General features: G+C 46.0%; 1 protein-coding gene across 8 annotated transcripts in view; it reads left to right on the top strand.

Annotated features, from left to right (window-relative positions):
- Positions 1-20,297, top strand: part of ZFAT (zinc finger and AT-hook domain containing) — a 204,455-nt gene that overhangs the window by 159,252 nt on the left and 24,906 nt on the right. For 4 of the 8 annotated variants that reach the window (XR_011421458.1, XR_011421457.1, XM_023648997.2 and 1 more), the window contains 3 exons: positions 9,166-9,284; positions 15,252-15,378; positions 18,250-18,380. Coding sequence is in view for 5 of the 8 variants with exons in the window: in XM_023648997.2 (XP_023504765.1) it covers positions 9,166-9,284; positions 15,252-15,378; positions 18,250-18,380 (377 nt within the window). In the remaining 3 variants the exon portion in view is untranslated. Of the gene's footprint in view, positions 1-9,165; positions 9,285-15,251; positions 15,379-18,249; positions 18,381-18,641; positions 18,884-20,297 lie in introns of those variants that run through there. The other 4 variants (XR_011421459.1, XM_070221857.1, XM_070221859.1 and 1 more) reach the window with 2 other exon arrangements.

Here is a 20,297-nt window from a genome sequence, read left to right as displayed (position 1 = left end):
GAGGGCGGCTCAGGCATCCACTGCGTGTTCTGTGAGTGTTTAACTGCTGGCTCTCCCAGGGGCTGGGAGGGAGGTGTTGGTCTGTTGCACGTGCAACCTCTGTGATGTAAGCATTTCCGCCATGGCCAATTTTAAGCTACCAATGTGCTGTCACTGAACTGGGAAGAAATGTGAGCCAGTTCCAGCACAACCATGGTCGAGAGGGCACAGGGGTGACAGTGCCAGCAGCGTGCTAGCGGGGCCCCTTCAGGATGCACCAGTTCCCTCAGAACTCCAGCTTTTGGTAGTTAGACTTGTACTGAATGCTTTGTAAATGTTTTATCCCCTGTTTATATTTTATGTCCCTCTGATATTTTGATGGCAGATCGGACAACCTCTTATTGACTCCTCTCAGCCCATCGCTTGTTCATTAATACAGATTTGAGGCATTTTCATGCACAAATACACATCTTCACGTTGTGTTTGTCACTGGGCCCGCCCCTTTCCTCCCCTTAAAATACAGCTGGTGAAGCTAGCTCGAGAGCTGGTCCACTAAATCACAGGTTGTGAGAGGCTTAAGAGGCTTTGGTGCTAAGCTTCACAAGTTATTCGCTCACTCCTGGAGCTCACAGCGAGGTGAAGATGGGACCTAGCAGGCTGGTCATTTTCCGGTGACCTCCAGGCACTCCTTCAAGTCACTCCAGGTTATTGGCACAAGCACAGGGTTGGGAGTCTGATGGACCTGAGGCTGGGGTCTCTGATCACTGGCCCTTGAACCAGTTACTTAACTCCTCTGAATGTCAGGTTATACATCTTCCAAAGAGGAGGGGCTGAAACCTGCCCACCGGGTTGCCAAGATCAGATGTTACTCCCTCAGATTCCAGACCATGCCTGCTGTGTAATGAAGGCTTGATGAATGGTTCAAATGTGCTGTCATGTTTGTCCCGGAGCCCTTCTTCACCACCTATCTCCTAAGCTCCTTGTGTGTCCGACACTGTGCTAGGCACTGGGGTATGGTGGCATTTATTGTTCCTACTGCCTGGATTGGGGACAAAGGCGGGACAGCTTGTCCATGGCTCCGGGTTCTGACTCTGCAACAGAAACTGTGCATTCCTTTCAACAGTGCCCCTGTTGCTCACAGGAGGAGAATTAGCTGCTTCTCCCGGGTGCTGGCTCTTCTCTCAGGCCCCCGATCTTAGAGGTCACTGAGGTGGGGGTAGGTATTGAGATAAGAGAAGCAATGCGAGGAGGAGAGTCAAGGAGAAGGCTTGGTTTGTGGCATCTGCTAAAATCTTTGCATTATTTTGAACTATATTAACAGACTGTCACTATGTGTACATGTGTACCCTGGATATATATTCATATCTTAGTTTTTCACACAAGATTCAGGGAAAATAGTATAGAAGAAAATCAGAAGCTATCAGGTAAGAGAAAACTCATTTGTCTGAATTTTGACATTTTTATTTTAAAATTGTTTTTGTTAGGGCCCAGATTCCATACGTTATTGGTAGATGCTTCCCGTGATGTGGTGTTATGCTGCGTTATTGGTTGTTATTTCGTATGTTAACTTCTCTCTCACAAAGGCCCTGTGAGGTTAGCATCATCATTCTTGGTTTAAAATGGGGAAATGCAGGGAAGGAAAAATGACCAGCCCAGGCCACAATGTGAGCAGCTGGCTGAGCCAAACCTGGCTCCAGATTCAGAGTCTGGTTCCTTAGCACAGATGGACTGATGTCCCCTGATGTTGGTCTCCAGTTTGCACTCATTAAAAAGGGAGAGGAGAAGGAGGAGGCATGGTCCCATTCTAGGATGCTGATTGGTTCACCTTTGCTCGTGGTCCCATGATCACATGTTGCGAGGTTACACACACGGGTGCTGTGGACTTGCTCTCATTTCTCCGTCTCCAGGTCTAGTTGTTGAGCTGACTGGACGCTGACTCTGGGACCTCGCTCTCTTTCATCCACTTCCCTGTGGTTGTCCAGAGGATCTCAGGTCTCAAGATTTGGGGGAGTGCGTGAGGGGGCCAAGAGGGATGGTGGAGACCTTGTTTAGGCTCCATTTACCAAGTGATCCTCACAGGGGTTCGGGACTCCGGCCTGGCTGATAATAAAATGCACCGTATTTTCCCCTTGCTATATTTTCTTTTGTGCTATTTTTCTTGGGGATCTCACGGGAAAGGGGTTGAGATTGAGACAGGATTCAGATATCCCTGGGTCCATGGCCAGATAATTATCTAACAGCATGCGTGTCACCAGGAGCCCTCTCCCTCAGTGCTTATTACGTGTGATCCCACTTGATTACTACCCTGAGCGCATTTCCTGGTTCCGTGCTGGGGCTCTGGCTGGGCCCCAGGGCAGGCACTGAATTAAGAGACAGCAACAAGTGAGAATGTCAGCAAAGTCCAATTCCCTATTTTGCTTGTTAATATCGTAAAATCAAACTGCTCTGTACCCGCTTTCCTTTGGTAGTTGAGCTGCGTTTGTGCCAGTTACCCGGTAGCCCCTGTGAGTTTCCTTTCACCATTGTAACAAAGGACCAGAAACTTGGTGGTGGTTTAAAACAACACAAATTTATCATCTTTCAGTTCTGAAGGTCACACGTCCAAGATGAGTCTCACAGGCCAAAGTCAAGTTTGCTAACAAATCTGTACTCCCCCTGGAGGCTCTGGGAAGAATTTGTCTTCTTGCCTTTTTCCAATTCTGGAGGCCCCAGCATTCCTTGACTTGTGCCCCCTCTTCCATCTTCAAAGCCAGCAGTGGCTAATAGAGTCTTTCTCGTGTTGCATTGCTATGATCTTCTCTCTGCCCCCTTCTTCAAAGGACTCTGGTGATTACATTAGGTCCACCCAGATAATCCAGAATAATCTCCCCATCTCAGGATCCTCAACTGAGTCACATCTTTGAAGTCCCTTTTGCCCTGTAAGGTAACATGTTCACAGTTTCCAGGATTAGGGTGTGAATACTTTTGGGGGCCCATTATTCTGCCTACTGCAGGGATTTTTTTAAGGATATGAGCTTTGGCATTTTTAACCTTAAAGAAAACCAGGACCCTGAGAGTTTAAGGAAGTGGTTCCGGGTCACATGAGCAAGTGCCCAATTAGGTCTTCTGACCGCCCCACCCAGTGTTCCATGCCACTCCAGGAGTTATATTACTAGAAATGAAATTGAATTTTCAATAACATTGGCCACTACAAAGGAGCGCAAATATTTTAATGCCTGAAACCCCTCCAGAATATATTGCATTCCAGAAAGAGCAAAGGATGCCAAGATCGATTTTTAAATTCCTCCTGAAATTCTCTCCTTTGCCTGGTGCATCATTCCTTATGAGGAAGTCATGACTTGGAGCTTCGCAGCTCTTACACTGTGCACTTAATCTCACTGCTGTGAGTGAATCCACCAGGTCTTCCGGCGACCTTTACTGTGCACTGCCTAAGAGTTTAATGAATTGAAATAGAAATTAATTTCTCTCGGCTTTGATGTCAATTAACTGGCAGAGTTATACATTTGGTCTAGATTACATATTTTCATTTGTTGTTCTTTAATTAAAGTCACCGTGGCAAAGGTTGAAGTTTTAATTAACACGGGGGTATTATCATATTAATTTTAATTTAAACATAATATAAGAATGTTTTCCTCCCTAAATTACTTTCCATTAAAGAGTACCCCAGAAGGAGTCTTTCATTTCACTTTAAATACAGCCGAAGTTTAACCTTAAGATAGTTTGCTTTTGTTCATTGCCTCATATTAAGTCTTTATAGAAGCAGCATCAGTTTAACCAAAAGAAAAGGCGGAAGTGCTCACACCTTGGAGGGTTTTAAAAGGAAAAGACACTATTTTAGATGATTAATAAGTGATAACTAAGGAGACTTTAAACTAAGTTTAATCTGGCCAAGAAAGAATAAGCCCATTTGGTTCTGCCTAAATAAAAGAAAAAAGTGCAGAGTGTTTGAGTTTCAGAAAATAGCATCTATTTGAGCTGCCTTTTCTGTAGAATATTCTAGAAGTTTAGAATTTGGAGCCTATTGCTTGTCTTCTGCTGAGTCTGCCCCCTGTCTCTGTCAGACCCTTTGTCCTGTGCCCTCCTAGTGTCGGGAGGCTGTAACGCAGTGAGCTGAAGGTGCGAGGAGATGTGCTGTTGGTCATCTGGGTTGCCTTGCGTTTCTGCTAATGGCTATTTGGGGGGCTCACCCACCACCATGCTGATAGACAAGAAACCTCAATCGTAGAACAATGCTCTGTTAGACTCCACTGACATGGAATTGATGCAAGAGATCGAGCACATCGTAACTGGATCTGGGAGATGCTTAAAGTGTGCAATGCATCTGCATGAGATTTGTCTGGTTCTTATATACTTTGTCAAGACAAGCTTGTCATCAGGACAGAATTCCTCTACTCACTTCTTAGTGCCCCAGTGAGAAAGAAATAAACATGGCAGCCTGAGATACACTCAGTGTTCAGTTCAGCTCTTCCACTGCCTAAGTATAAGCTCCTTAGTAATGCCAGAGAAAATGTTGGACATCACTGGATGTGCACATCAGGGATGCAGAAGGGCCTGAGCATTTGAGAGGCTTTGGCGCTCCAGGCAGAGGACAAGGAGCCTGTACAGGAATTTGAGTCAGAAGGATGCTTGGTGGAAGAACCAGGAATAAGTGGTGTCACAGAAGCCCGGGAAGAAGAGATCTGGCTGGAGAATGTGGTCGGTATTGTTATATAATGCACAGAAGTCACACTGGACAGCAGCACAGCCCGGGGTCAAGCCTGTGGGTCCTAGAGTTAGCCTGACTTGGATTGAGTTCTTGGCTTTGCAGAGTGATCTCAGAACTATTGCTTGACCATCTTAACCTCCATATAAACAGCTGGTCATGCTTGTATCACAGGGCTATTGTGAAGAATGTGTGACTTAATGTATGAGGTGTCGGACACAGTACACTGCCCGATAAAGGGAAGATGTGCTTGTTGTTGTTGTTAATGGTGGTCAGGGTACTAGTAGTAAAATAAAGAGTGCAAAGTGTTTGTTGGATTAACCAATGAAGGAGTGAGTTGATCTTGACATATGCAGGAGAGCGACAGGGAGCGGAAAGCAGCTGGCTGTGGCGTAAGCTCGCAGGGCTTCTCAGCCCTAAAAAGGGCCAGATCGTTCTTTGCTGTGGGGCTACCCTGTGGAATGTAGGATGTTTGGCAGCCTCCCTGGTCTCTACTCACCAGGTGCCAGTAGCACTCCCCAGTGGTGATACCCTAAACTTTCTCCAGACACTGCCCAACGTGCGCTGTCTGAGAGGCACAATTGCCCCTGGTTCAGAGCCACCTGCCTCAGTAGTGAAGAGAGGCAAGGACGTGATGACTGCTTAGTATTTTTGTGGTTTGGATTTATAATCTTAATTTGACTGTTTCTTTTGAATAGGCAGTTTTGCTCACATGGAATAAAATTTAAAAGATTCACGAGGCTATTTAGTGAAGACTGGCCCTCCTCCCTTTGCCGTCCAGCCTGTTCTCCGTCTCCGCAGTAGCGAGTTGTACCAGTTTCTTGTGAGTTCTTGGACCCAGAGACTCTTCCCAGAATCCTGGCTGTGAAGGGAAGAGGAAAGGGGGCGCTGTACCTAGGCAGGAGAATGGGTTTTTGTCCCCTTGGATAAGACTGAACATATTTGTTTGCTGAGGGGACACATGAGCGCAGAGGGAAGGGGCAAAGATGCAGAGGAGACTTGGGGGCTGGTTGGAGAAAGACCTGAAGAAAGAAGATTTGCTGAGACCCAGAGTCAGTGAGTCAAGATATGTTGATTGGAGACCTGCTGGATGCCAGGAGCTGGGACCTGAGCAGTTTAAAAGCTTCACGAAGTCCCTGCCCTCATGAAGGTGCCATGTTAGAAGGGAAGATGGACAGGAAACATGTATAGGAAGGATAAATAGTGCAATTTTAGGCGCTGATCATTGTGACAACAAATATACAATGGGGAAATCCCATAGAGAGATTTAGGGGCTCTGTGTTTGAGGGGTTGCCTTAGCTAGGGGTGTCAGAGGAGGCCTTGCTGAAGAGGTGATGCTTGAGTTGAGAGCCTAGTGAGGAGGAGGAGAGGGGCAAATGGAAATATTGGAGGAAGAGGTTCCAAGCAGGTGTCCTGAGAAGGGAAGGAGCTTGGTCAATGCAGAAGACAGAGAAAGGAGAGATCGGGAGAGAGGAGGAGAAAAGGTCAGAGAGGGAGGCAGGGACGAGGTCACGTAGGGGTCACAGGCCACATTAAGGAGCTGGAATTTTATTCTGGGTTGATAGAAAGCCGGTGGAGAGCTTTATACCTATGAGAGATGTGATTTATGTTTATGCAAGACCATTCTGTGTGCTGGGTGGAGAGCAGACCAACAGTGGCTGCAGGGAGACCAGCTAGGAGCCATTTGCTCCCATCTGTGCAAATGACCATGACGATGGGCGCCTGGGCTTGGAGGGCCTGGGGGACACTGGGATGCACAGTGAGTGGTGTTTGGGCTGTGTGAGGGTGTGGTACCTACTGGACAGACGTCTCAGGGTGGAGTGCAGAGGTCTGGACTAGAGGTACAAACAGCACAGTCACCCGCTTGTGGATAATATGTGAAGTGTGACTTGTCTCCTAGGAATCAGGACCAGGGCACACTCTCACGTCGAGGGGCAGGAGGAGGAACCTGGAGCAGAATGTCTGAGCCCTCAGTGGGGGCTCATGGCCTGGGGGGGGGGGGGGGCCTGAACAGGAACCAGCAAAGGGACAGAGTAAGAGGGCCCAGTGAGGCTGGAGAGAAAACAGGTGGTGGGAGGGTCTTGGAGGCCTGAGGACCAGGGTGCTCAGTGGAATGGTACCTGCACCCACAGGGAGCTTGGAAACTTGAGGGGCTTTTTACAAATGTCCTCTGTAATTGTGTCTGAGCAGTCTCAGTTTAAAATATCTGTTAGCTTATTATACAGCACATTCCTTTTATTTCTCTTTTATATTAGTGTATTATGTTGGTTTTCAGAAACTATATATTGTAGTAAGTTACATCATCTACACATTTCATTTCAGAATAATAAAGTGTGAAAATATTTGTCATAGAAAGGGGCATTGAGTCTGATAGGTTTTAGAACAGTGCTATGGAAGGTGAAGAGCCTGGTCTCTGAAGGAGGACGAGAACCTCGTCCAGGGATGGGGTCAGCACAGGCATCGACGGGTGCAGAGGAACAGAACTCTGTAGTACAAGAAAGTTGAGAAACTTCATTGTGAAGTAGGAGGTAAGAACATATGTTGTGATTGAAAGAGGGAGTTGACGATCATGTAGGGGACTTAGTGAGATTGACGGATAATTGGTTACTCTTCCGGATAAGTGGAAAGAGAGGACTAGGGAAACAATGCTTGAGGTTGGAAACGTGGCAATAGAAATAAGGATGGTTTTGGGATTCGCCTCGGCCTCCTAGGATAAGAGCAGAGAAGCCTAGTAGTTGGGTTGGTTCTGGGTCGTGGATTTGCCGTGCAGGTTTGAGAGAAAAAGTGGCCGAGGATGTTGAGGGTTTTGTCAATGAAAGTTTGAAGGTATGGGCTCTGGAGTGGAAGCTCTTCAGAGAGGGAAGCAGTGATAGGAGGGGCCTGGAGGATGGGGAGAAAATGGAAGAGGGTGCAAACTGGAGGGCCTCAAGAGGTAAAAGACTAATGGTGCTGAGAGAGAGCAAGCTGGCTGACTGGCTCAGCGCGGGATGTTTGGTTTAGCCCCATGCCTGGTGCTAACTAATCACAGGAACGAGATTTCGTAATTAGTGAAGTGGTCAGAAAGTTTCTTGGGATAGAAGAAGTCAAAGAACTGTGAGATTAGTGCCTTAAGGTCACCTAGTATTATAGACTTTATGTGGAGACGCACTGGGATGGAGAGGGCCTGGATCCCAAAGTTTCTGATGGGGACAGCACTGTGGGTAGAAGGAAGACAACTAGGAGATGTACCTACTCTAGGATGGCAGTGGCATTGCTGCCCGGCCCTGTCCCTGGCCTCTTCCTTACCTGGGGCTTCTGGGCAGGAATAGTCTCCACCTGAGAGGACTTATCAGAGAGCCTCAAGATGGAAGGAGGGAGCCAGCTCTCTGTGATGAGGCCAGTGTGATGAAGTCAAGGTAGGGAATTTTGTGTCCGGGGTTCTGAGACCAGGGTGCAGTGAAAGTCTTGGCCTGGAGAGGAGAAGCTGTGGGCCATGGGCTTCTCGTGGGTGGAGAAACGTGGACCAGAACTGGGTGCGTGGCAGGAATGGATGAGAGGCCTGAGGAGCCTGCCCTGGGGTGACCTGCTGGAACTGGCTGGCCCCCAAGTTCCAGACAACTGTAGGGATGGAGACTTTGGTGAGGATGCTCGCTGCCCCAGCCCAGCTCCGGGGACAGGCCTGACGGTGCCAGCGGGACCCTGGCTGCTCCGCGTCCCTGTAGATTTGGACACCTGACTCCAGGACTGCACTTAGCAATTAGCCTCCAGAGACTGAGTTTGCTTCTGAAAACACCCTGTTCAAAGTGATTTTTGTCCAGTCTCTAATTGTTGCTGCTCCTGTTCTAATTTTAGGAAGATAGTCTTTTGTGTGACTCTAAGCATGTTTTTTTTTTAACCTAGAGTTTTACATACTCTTAATTAAAGCATCCAGACACTTCCCAGAACATGTGCAAAATTTAATCAGTTCAATAAATAGTGGCATTTCAGGATATGACCAGCTCTTTAACTTGTCCTTTATTGGGAAATTCACATGGGAATTTATACTGATGGCTCAGCTTCTGTTGTGAAGAAGACTGAGACTCTGCTCTTGGTCTCAGTGTTTTGGGTCAAAGGAGATTGAAAAAGCAGCCATTGTTCTTCCCTTATTTCTGTTTTCTAAATTACGTGTTATTTACAAGTGAAAAAAATGAAAGAATGATTTAAGCCACTCACCCACTCGGCCAAGGGAATTGTGTGACTCATCTTCTTTCTCTCTGGCACCTGAAATATTAAGTATAGATGAGGCTCTCTACAAATGCTCATTCAATAAATGAAAAAGAGTACATTAAGTTGTAAAATCTCTGCCCTGAAAAACATATGTGCTGTTGCTGTTCTGTTCCAACACTAAGGTAAGTTTGGATTGAGTATAAGAAAACGTACTCCTTAGACTTGAGGCATTGGGATGACAGGCGGAACTGTGCTGTTTTCTGTGCTGGGAACACTTTGTCCTCTGTCTGTGCTTCCAGGTGGTTTGAAGTGTCCTGTCTGCAGCTTTGTTTATGGCACCAAATGGGAGTTCAACCGGCACTTGAAGAACAAGCACGGCCTGAAGCTGGTGGAAAATGAAGGCGATCCCAAGTGGGAGGTAACTTTGTCAAGTATGGTTTGGATCCCTGACATTTCTAAAGCCAAGTGGCCGACTGGATAAGCCCAGGTGCTGGGCACAGACAGCTGGTCCTCAGAGCACTGGATTTTCTGGTTGGGAAACTTGGAAATCTTTTCAAATCGTGTCTCATATTGGAGGGGTTGAATGGGGTGTGATCTGAGTCATGCTGCGACTTCTTACTCTAGGTTGTATTTAGGCTGTTTTGTGAAGGTCTGTATCAGTCTCCTTGACATTTTCACTTCTTTTATTCACAAATCCTGAGTTTCAGATATTGCATCTGAAAGCAGAATGCAAGGCCAGGAGACTCTTGCCAGTGCTCACAGGAGGCAGGAAGGGCCCACTGCCTGGCTGTAGCCCTGCTCTCCCTCCACCGAAGGCGTGGCTCCTACTTGCCATCTTTGTTTCTCCCTCAGGGATTGGAAGCAGTCACCTAGCTGAAAAAAGATCTGTATTACAAAGCCAGTAGCCATTTCTCTTTTCGGATACAGGGGTCACTACATGGCCTAATTGCAGTTTACCTAAGGCAGGTTTTCTCAAACTCAGCACTATTGAAATTGTGACCTGGATAATTCTTTGTTGTAGGGGGCTGTCCTGTGCCTTTGAGGACATTTAGTAGCACCATTCACCTCTACCCACTAGATACCACTAGCATCCCCAGTTGTGAAAACCAGAAATATCACAGACACTGCCAGTGTTCCCCAGGAGTCAAAATCATCCCCAGCTGAGAGCCACTTCCCTAAGGACTTTTAGAGGCATCAGCGCATCTGGTGGTTAATAGTAAGGGCTTTGAAACAAATTCAACAACAGATAAAAAAAATAACACATCATGACAGTGTGGGGGTTATTCCAGAATGCAAAGGAAGGGTGGTTCAGTAGGAGGGAATATGTTAATATAATCCATCTTAATAATAGAACTGGGAGAAAAATGAGATGATCGTCTTCAGAGATGTGGGAAAGGTATTTGACAACATTTAGCATCCACTGATAAATACATTCAGTAAAGTAGAATTTGATGAATATATGTTAATGTGAAAAACAAAATATGTGTCTCTCTGCCCCAAAGCCAGCCTCTTCCTTCATGGGGAGGGAACCACTGGAGGGTTTCTCGCTGAAGTCGGGAACAAGACAAGAATGGTACTCCTTAACAGCACAGAGGAGACCTCAGCTAGTGCATTAGACAGGGCAAAGTAGATAGAGACAGAAGAATTAGAAGAGAAGAAAGGAAGCATCTGTATCTGCAGAGGACAGGATTATATATTTGGAAAATCCAAAAGAATGAATGAAAAATTACTACACACAATAAGCAGATTAAAGAATCAATATATAATAATCAATAGCTTATATAGAGAGAGAGGGGCTAGAGGAAAAGGATCAGAGATTTAAGTGTAAAAACAGTGATATTTCACAAATATCAGAAGAAAACATAATCTAGTTCATTTCTAAATTGAGAGTGTGGAGAACTTTCCTAATTTTAACTCAAAATCTAGATTCAATAAGGCAAAAGATTGAAAAAAACTGATTACATGAAAAAAAGTCTTAAGTCTTATGGAAAAAACTCAAACAAAGTAAAGAGACAAATGACAAAAAAATATTTTCAAGGGCTGGGCAGGTGGCGCAGCGGATAAGTTCACACGTTCTGCTTTGGTGGTACAGAGTTCACTGGTTCAGACCCCAGGTGCAGACCTACGCACTGCTTATCAAGTCATGCTGTGGCAGGCATCTCACATATAAAGTAGAGGAAGATGGGCACTGATGTTAGCTCAGGGCCAGTCTTCCTCAGCAAAAAAGAGGATTGGCGGCAGATGTTAGCTCAGGGCTAATCTTCTTTAAAAAAAGAATAATATTTTCAGTCATATCATAGAAAAAGGATCAATATCTTTACATTATAAAAGGCTTCTAAAATAGTGATGAAAAAGATCAACAACCCAAGAGAAAAATGGGCAAGAGTAAAGAAAGGTTCGTAGAAAAAGAAATGCAAATGACCTTGAACATCTGAAAACATGATCAACCTCACACATAATAAATGTTAATTAAAACTAGACAGAGAATTTCTTATCTATTAGATTGGCAAGAATCCAAAAGTTTGACGTCATTTGTGTTGGAGAGGCTGAGGGGAAAATGCACTTTCATACATTGCTGTTGGGAATGCAAAATGTGCCACCTCTGTGAAGGGGAATTTAGCAATATCTAGTAAAATTACATGTGCATTTCTTTATAAATTAACTAAACAAGCCAACCATTAGAAAACTATCCCAAAGTTATACTGACAAAAAGGAGAAAAGGTGCCTGCACGGGCTGTATGCTGCAGCACTGTGTGTGTATAGGTAGATACAGCGTGTGTGTAAATACCAGTAGATGGCTGGTTCTTGGTTTTCGTTATTGTACCACAGTTATGTCAGATAGAAACTTTGGGGGAAGCTGGGTGGAGGGTATGTGGGAACTCTCTGCACTGTCTTTGTACTCCTCTGTAAACCTAAAAATATTTCACAATAAAATAGTTATAAAAAGGGGGAATTATCTGTGGAAAACGGAGTAGACCACGAGATGGAAGAGAGAAAGAGAGAAGCTAAACTTCTCTTAGTATACCTGGCTGTGCAGATTGGACTGTGCAACCATGGAAATATATCATATAATAATAAAGAAGGTTAAGCTTTAAAAAAAGCAAGCCCTCAAAATTGAGAGTAAAATGAAATAAATGACCCTAACCGTATATCAAAACGATGGCATAACTGCGCAGAGAGGGACTATCTTAAGAGCCTTAAGATAGGAATTTGATTGTTCCTCCTACTGGGACATAACCGATGGCCAAAAAGAACTGGAAAAAATTGCAGTGTTTTCGGTTATTCTGTGATGTGATAGGGTTGGTGTTGTTACTCTGAGGCTGTTAGCGTTAATAACTACAGTGAAGACATCAAGTGTGTTTAAGTCCATAAGTTTATGATGCCAGGAAAAAGCTCATTGGTCACCTTTGTAGGATGTTAGGGAAGCAACTCTATTTTGATAAATAAAACTCTATTTTGGTAAATAAGGGCCAAGAATCAGTTGTTCTACCTTTTCTAAACAAACTATACCTCAGTGTAACCAGAGGGTTGATGAGGACAAGTTTCTCTTTATAGAAATATTCCAGCTAACAAATGAAGATTTGGAATGTCACCATTTTGCAACCCTGGAATGATGTGATGGACCTAGCAGTGGCTATCAGTTACCTGCTAACATCACAAAAACAAAAACAAGAGAGAGACAATCTGGACATCACATATCTCCTCATGGAAGTACACATGTAACCCATGAAGTGTTCTTGCCAGAAGGGGAACCAGTGTCTGATTAAGCTTCCACGTCTGACTACCCCTTTATAGGAAATGCGGTAGACAAAGGACACGCTCAGTGATTCCATGGTGATGGAACCAGCAAAATCCAGACTGTTGGAGACTTTAATGGCAAAAACCCACCTTCCCCAACAAAACTCTAAGTGGGGAGAAAAAAGTCAGAATGGAGGGAGAACCTATCAATAAGTGTCTTATGTGACATATCAGTCAGTTCGAATGTGTGGAATTCAATAACTTCCTTAAATTTGATTTGAAGAACAAGTTGTGAAAAATGAGACAATTGGAGAAATTAGAACATCGCGTAGATATGTGATGATAATAAGGACTTACTCTTTAGCGTTTGAGTGGTGGTGTAGCTATGTTTTAAAAGAGTTTTATCTTCTAGAGATATGTTCTAAAATATTTATAGCTGAAATGATATGATTTCTGCATTTGCTTTAAATTATCCAAGGGCAGGGTGTGGAGTGTTTGGGGACACAGGAAAAACAAGACTGGCCATGACTTGATAATTGTTGAAATTGGGTGACATGTACACAGAGGTTCCTTGTACTCATCTCTCTGCTTTTGCGTATGTTTGCAGTTTTTTGTTTGTTTGGGTTTTTTTTTTTGAGGAAGATTAGTCCTGACCTAACTGCTGCCAATCCTCCTCCTTTTTGCTGAAAAAGGCTGGTCCTGAGCTAACATCTATGCCCATCTTCCTCTACTTTATATGTGGGACGCCTACTACAGCATGGCTTGCTGAACGGTGCCATATCCGCACCCGGGATCCCAACTGGGGAACCCTGGGCTGCCCAAGTGGAACGTGCGCACTTAACCACTGTGGCACCTGGCCGGCCCCTGTTTGCAGTTTTTTATAAGAAAATTTAACGAGTACGTGCTTTGGACTTTGACAGTCGTTGTTTTGAATCCTGGCACTGTCCCCTATAAATGATTTGACCTTGAGCCATTATTTATTTAACTTCTGTGTCCTTAGTGTTCTCATCCATAGAGTGAGACTAATAATACCCCAGAGGTCAAAGGATTGAGAAACAGGATATATAAAATCAATATCTAGTCAATATCTAGTCCCTGGTTAGGTCCTCAGTAAATGGCAGCTGCTATGATTATTGGTGATGGTGATGTCATCAACATCACATCCTCGTCTATGATGAAATAAGTAATCCTCTGGGGTTTCAAGTTCATACTGCAGGGGTTTGCTCTCTGTTAACAAACAGACATTGAGTGCCAATTCCTGATGTAAAACCCCGTCTCTCTCGGCCAGTTGGTGCTGTTATACATGCACGCAGTAATGCCCCTCTCCTCTGAAGGCCTTGCTTCTTGCAGATGCCAACACCTTAACCAGAGCTGTGACCCCAACAAAAATAGTTGATACAAAGCCATGCATTCGACTCCAGAAGTGAGACAGCAGAGCAGCCAAGAAGCTGCACCTGGGGCGGTCACCTGTGAGTGACAAGCTGCCTGTTCCAGCAGCTGGGGCTGTGGCCTGGCTCCCAGCAATGCCTCGCAAAGAGCACATCCTTCCCACAAGTGGTTGTTGCCCAGAGTTCCCCGCAATGAGAAGGAGAAGACATTCCCTGTGCATCTTGTTCTTTCACAGGCTAAGGCATTAGGCTTAGATGCCGTCAGTGTCACTTAATGGTTCTTTAAAGGAAATACGCTGCTTCTCATTCATTTATGCATTCACCAAATATTTATTGGATGTCTACCACCTGTCAGGCTGGAAACACCTAAATGAACTTGGCCACTTGGCTGTAAAAGCATAACCGCATCCTCTTCTGAACCCGTGTCAGCTGCTGATCAGTGCTACAGAGCAGGGCCGCCTTGGCCCCTGTAAATTTTGTGTGAAGTCCTCCGTTTTGTTCTTTGTTGATGGCATTCGTGCTTCCTGCCTTAGAGTTTTGCTTGCACTCCCCATCTCTTCCAGAAAGTGGTCGCTGTCAATATGTAGTGCTGTGAAAATTCTCTTCCTCCTCTTCTCTCCCTGAGGAACAAGGTACCTGGGAATGTAGCACTAGCTCCTCCTTTCCTTCAGGGTCCTGATTTTGCCCAGATGTATTTTCTGTGTCCAGCTTTGTTTATCATATCCTTCATAGAAAAATAAGAATGGCATGAATAATTCGGATTTATCGAGCTCTTACTATGTGCCAGGACCTGTGCTACAAGCTTTATGTATAGGTAGATTCCTTTCACCATCTCCACTGCTGTGCCCGTCCTCGGTAGGCCACCCGGCATGAGGCCCTGGGCTTGGGGAAGATTAGAGGCAGTGCTGAGAGCAGTGGGAGGAGATGGAGGAGCCATTAGAAGAGCACATACAAGGATTTCTGAGGGTGCTAATCTCCCACTGTGAACAGCATACTCTGTTTCCTAAGGTAAGATGTGTAGCAGGAAGCTTTCCACCAAAGCTGGTTTAAAAGAGTCGAGATACTTGCAAAAAGAAGTTTTCTCTTTGGGAAGTATGTTTTTATTGAAGCAACTGATTTCTCAGGGGTGCCAGGTAAATGAGATGTTTGCAAAGCATTGCTCATGTGCATTTGTTTTGTCTTAACACGTTGTCCTGGGACTTCTGGGTAACAGGTGATCTTCTGGAAGGCCACTTAGGTGACCATACGTTTCTATTTAGCCAGCAGCAGAAACTCCCGAGGAGCCCTCCACCCAGTATCTGCACATCACGGAAGCCGAAGAGGACGTTCAGGGCACGCAGGCAGCCGTGGCCGCACTCCAGGACCTGAGATACACCTCTGAGAGTGGTGAGAGGGCACACCCTGTCTCCCCGTGACATCTCAGAACTGGTCTTTAGTGGACGTGCCGAATGAATGAATCTGTGGATGAATGATGTCCATCAGTTGATCTCCCTCAGGATCACTGACCCCGTATTCTAACTGCAGAAGCGGTTCCCTTGCCAAGCTTGAAGAGCTCTGCCTCTTGAAATGTTCTAGAACAGAGCCACAGCACAGGGAGTGCTTTATGACAGTGGTGCCAGCTCTCCATCCATACTGTCCATCTAATGCTCAGAACAGTCTGTGAGAAGCAGGGCTTCCCATTCTGGCTTCGCAGACAGAGGAGGGGGCTTCATTGTAAGTGGTTGGCTGAGAGTCCCCCACTTTGGGGTGTTGGAGCCGGTCCTGGAGTCTAGGCTTCCTGACTTCTCCTTGGGCACTGTCCTCATTCCAGGTTCCTCGTGGGTGTCTGTTCTAGGAGGCTCGTTCCTGGATCTGCAGGGACCAGGCAGGCAGTGCAGTGGGTAGTGTGGCTGAGACCGAGGGCTCAACTGCTCGCCTTGCCACTGGCCACCTTGCGGAGGTGCAGGCACAGGACTGCCTGCTTCCCAGTCCTTCTGAAAAGCCCCAAATCAGGATTTTTATGTCAAATGGCATCATTTTCAAATGTTAGGTCAATTTTGAAAAACAAACCACTGTGCCTGCCTAGTGGTGGTTGAGGCATTATGCTTAGAAAACATTTTTTCTTAATGCTCTTTTTAGAGTGTGAACAGAACCCAAGTTACTGTAATAGACCACGGCCCTGTTTGTATGTGGGGGACTGAGGACAGGCAAGTGGAATTAAGAGGACAGCATTAAATGGTGACAAGATGTAGAAGTTAGGAAATGCCATTTTCCCCAATTCTTAAACCCCTAAACCCCAGGTTGTAAGAAAGCAGTGCAGAAACCTCCATTGGGCTGGTCGCTTTAGGGAAGATTAATTGCCAGGGCTGTACTCCCTGCCTGCCAGCTTGAGGGGCCTCAGGAGACAGCACCTCCGCTTTGTGGCCTGTTAGAATGGTGCGTTGTACAGATGGGAGAGTCGAGGCCCCGGCTATTAAACGCAGTTCCCAGAGCTGAGGCCTGGTCTGAATTTGTCTTTCCTTCCTTCATGTTCATGTCCATGACTTCAGTGATTGCTCAGGCCCTGCAAAGGCAGCCTGTCTGTCTTTATTCCATGCAGGCACATGTGCATGCACGTGCACACACACACACACACTCACTTCCTCCCTCCCTTCCTCCCTCCCTCCTTGCAAAGCCTCTGGTGTCTCTTCCTAGCTCTTGGAATATGATTCAAACTTTGCAGCTCAGCAAGCCGGGCCCGCCTGTGCTGGGTCCTGGCCTTCTGCACTGCATCTCTTCCGCCCTACCTCTGAGCTGTGCTCCCCTCGGCCAGACCCTGCAGTTCTCAGCACGGGCTGCATTCCTCAGCCACACACTCCAGTGCTCTCTGGGACATGGTGGTCTGTGCCCTTCCCCCACACAGCGTTTGTTCTGGCAATCTTGTCTTCATCTTCAGCATTCAGATTGTATGTCATCTGCCAGCAACCGACCTGACTGTTCTACAGCGTTCCCCTAATTGCCCTCCTGATACAGAACCAACCAGGTGCTGTAATAATTTGCTTACAAATCTGTCACAGTAGCCTGTGAGCCCCAGAAGGAGAAGGGGAGAGAGAGTGTGAGATCTGCGTCTGGATGCTCACTGTGAACCAGGTTCCTGGCTGACAGCCTTGGCAAATGGTCACTGTGGGGGTAAATGGATGAGGAAGTGAACCTCATCTCAGTAAGTTTTTAAAATAAATGTTTTATTTAGCCCTTGGATATTCAGAGTTGTTGGCTGGAGGGCACAGTTGAAACAACTCCCTTAAGAGGAGAGAGTGAGAGTGTGTGTGTGTGTGTGGGTAGGGGGAATGCTGGAGTGGTGCATGGTGAATATATGCAAGTCACTAATGTCATCATTGCCTCAGTCATATGCCAGGTCCTACCCTCTCCGTAGAACATGGAGAGTGCCGCTTCTCCCATCTTGTATTGATTGATTCACATTGGAACGTGGCCTGCAGAACGCCCGTCCATGGGGATGCAAACATTGGCAGAGACTTCATAATATTATGCTAATATGGAGAGCAGGCAGCAATTTCCTTTTTAGTGAATAAATGGTCAGGGTCAGCGTGCCGTGTTCAGGAGAGTCGCAGATGGCCGAGCAGATGGCGAGAGCGGGCAGGGCATACTCAGTAGCTGCCCTGATGATTTGGATTCCAGTCTTTTGAGATGATTAAAATAGAACCCCAAACTTAAATTGGTTTGGGATTCTAAAGCCCGCTGGTTTGATAATTGAGACATCCTTGGATGTTTTGCCCATAACTTGTGTCATTTGTCTGGCACGCTCTCATTGACCACCTACCATGTACGTGCTCAAGGGAAGCCAACTCTGCAGTTTAACGTGTTAGCTGGGGCTTCTCGGGGCTTCTGTTTGGAGAGATGGTCTTGTGTTACCAGGTTTGGACTCAGAATGTCTGGGCCGGAGCTCTGGCTCTGTGATGTAACTGACCCAACGGCCCACGGCAAGCCTCTTGGCTTTTTTGTGTGGAAGTAACTAACCTATGAAATAGGTATAATATCATCACAGTGTCATGGTCTCACAGGGTTGTTTTGGGTTTTGAGATGCCCGTATAGAAAGTGCTTTGTAAGCTATAAAGTAGCATATAGATTATTTCTGTGGTCAAAATGAGTGCTTACTGAGAACCTGTGCTCCCCTGGAGAAGGCACTACTGGAGAGTGGCCTCTATAAAGGGCTGGTCTTGCATTCAGTGACCTTCAGGGCTAGCAGCCTCAGTGGGCCCCTGTTTGCTTCTTCCTCCTAAGGTGACCGTCTTGACCCCACAGCTGTAAACATCCTCCAGCAGATCATCGAGCTGGGCACCGAGACCCACGATACCACTGCCGTTGCCTCAGTGGTTGCCATGGCGCCAGGGACGGTGACTGTCGTGAAACAGGTAAAGACCCTTCCCTCCCCCTTAAATATTGTCTCCTCACGCTGCGCACGCCCTCTCTCTCTCTCTCCTGCCCCCTTGGGTCTTCAAGGCTTTAACTTACCAAACATGGAATTTGGAGTGAAATGGGGCTAGTCTTATGCATTTTCTTGTTCTCCCTCTGATTATCATGGAATTGTATCTTCAGTAGCTCACTATGTGGAGGGGAGAGATGTATTGTATCTTTAAAAATTCTGGAAACTTTTCATTCATTTCCTTTCAAAGAATGCCAGAGTGAAAGTGAGCATGACGTGGACACGTCTAGATGAAGAGCAGCCCTCGGTGCCTGAGGCACCAGTGAGTAGAACGGAAGGGGTGGGGTTGGGGGGCACAGCCAGAGGAGCCAGGAGGGTCTCCCATTGGACAGGCCTCTTAAATATCACACATCACCTGATTGAATCAACATGGGATGACTGAACTGATAGGAAGGAAATGATCAGCTTCTGAATAAAGGTTACTCTACTTAATTAATAGTTATAGTGTTTGGCTCATTTCCTCTCCTATCCTCAGTAGAGATATCACCATCTGTTAAAATGCGGTGTTTGATAATTAGATCATCCTTTTTTTCTGTCTGTACCTATCTCTCTACTATCTCTGGCTGCATTTTACAAAAGATTTGAGCAGCCTTACACACATACTTTAAAAAACAACAGTAAACCCATCATCCCAGGGCAGACTCAGGGTATATAATTTAGAATCAAAGTTCAAGTTCATGGTGAAAATTGAAAGGGAGTTTCACAGTTATCCATTCTTTTAGTCATTCACTCAGTAAGTATTTAGTAAGTGCCTGGTCTTGTCCGGCACTTTCTAGTTGCTGGGGTTCCAGGAGAGTCAGTGTCTGCCTTCAAGGTGGTGACTCTCTAATGAGAAAAAGATAAAACACAAATCAGCAGGACATAAAGGATGTTCATAAAGGTGAACGAGTGCAGTGGGGAAACAGAGCGAGAGGAAGCGGAGAGCGTGGGTGGTGGGTGGCGGCTGTTTTACAAAGGGTTGTTGGGTAGATCTCTGATGACTGGCAGAGACCTGGGTGATGTGTGTGTTACTAGAGATGTCCAAGGTCGACTAAATTTGGTACTGAATTTTATAACAGAAAGCAAGAAGGAAACATGCACAGTTAACAGTGAAGGGTGTAAGATTTTCTTGGCACTGACAAATCAAGATACTTCTTAATGTGGCTCTCGCGTGGGGACCCCTGAGTGGTGTGTACCCACGACCTGCCCTTGATGAATCGGAAGTAGACTTTGCAGTGCTCACTCCGTGACTGTCCCCTGAGGTGTGCCCAGGGCACAACAAAAGCATGAAATTCAGGCTACGTAATTCTCTGGGGAATTAGTGTGTTCCTGTTCAGCTCGGCATTTCTTGATCCACAGACAAGACTTAGCACATCTAGGTGAATGTTTGGACTGCGTGTTCTAGAAACCCTCCTCCATTACCGTGGTTTCTCTCAGGAGGATCCTGGACAGGAGTCCGACAGTAGCAATCTGATGTTTCAGTCTGCAGTGGCCTGGTGTTCTGCGGTGGCTGGGAACGGAGTCGTACACTTCCAGGCTAACCACTCTTGTAGCTTTTCTTTGTATTTACTAGATTGCAATCTTCAGATTGTCTTATAAATCTCTTTGAAACTCCCGCTTTGCATAGTGACATGTGGATTCCTGAGCTAGACCTGACGCTTCAGGAGGGGTTTATTTGGGATGGTGTCAGGAGAACTTTGGATGTTTCATACATGCTAAATCCTTGAAGAGTCATAGGAGGGTGCTACCGATTGTGATTTGCATCTTTGACCTGGGAACTGGATTGATTTGCTGCTACTCAGGGACATGATTGATTGAGCATCGTGGGCAGTGAGGTGATACATGAGGCTGCGGGGTTAGGATACAG

The sequence above is a fragment of the Equus caballus genome, chromosome 9 (genome assembly GCF_041296265.1).
Source record: "Equus caballus isolate H_3958 breed thoroughbred chromosome 9, TB-T2T, whole genome shotgun sequence".
Lineage (NCBI taxonomy): Eukaryota > Metazoa > Chordata > Mammalia > Perissodactyla > Equidae > Equus > Equus caballus.
This window is presented reverse-complemented; position numbering and strand designations above follow the sequence as displayed.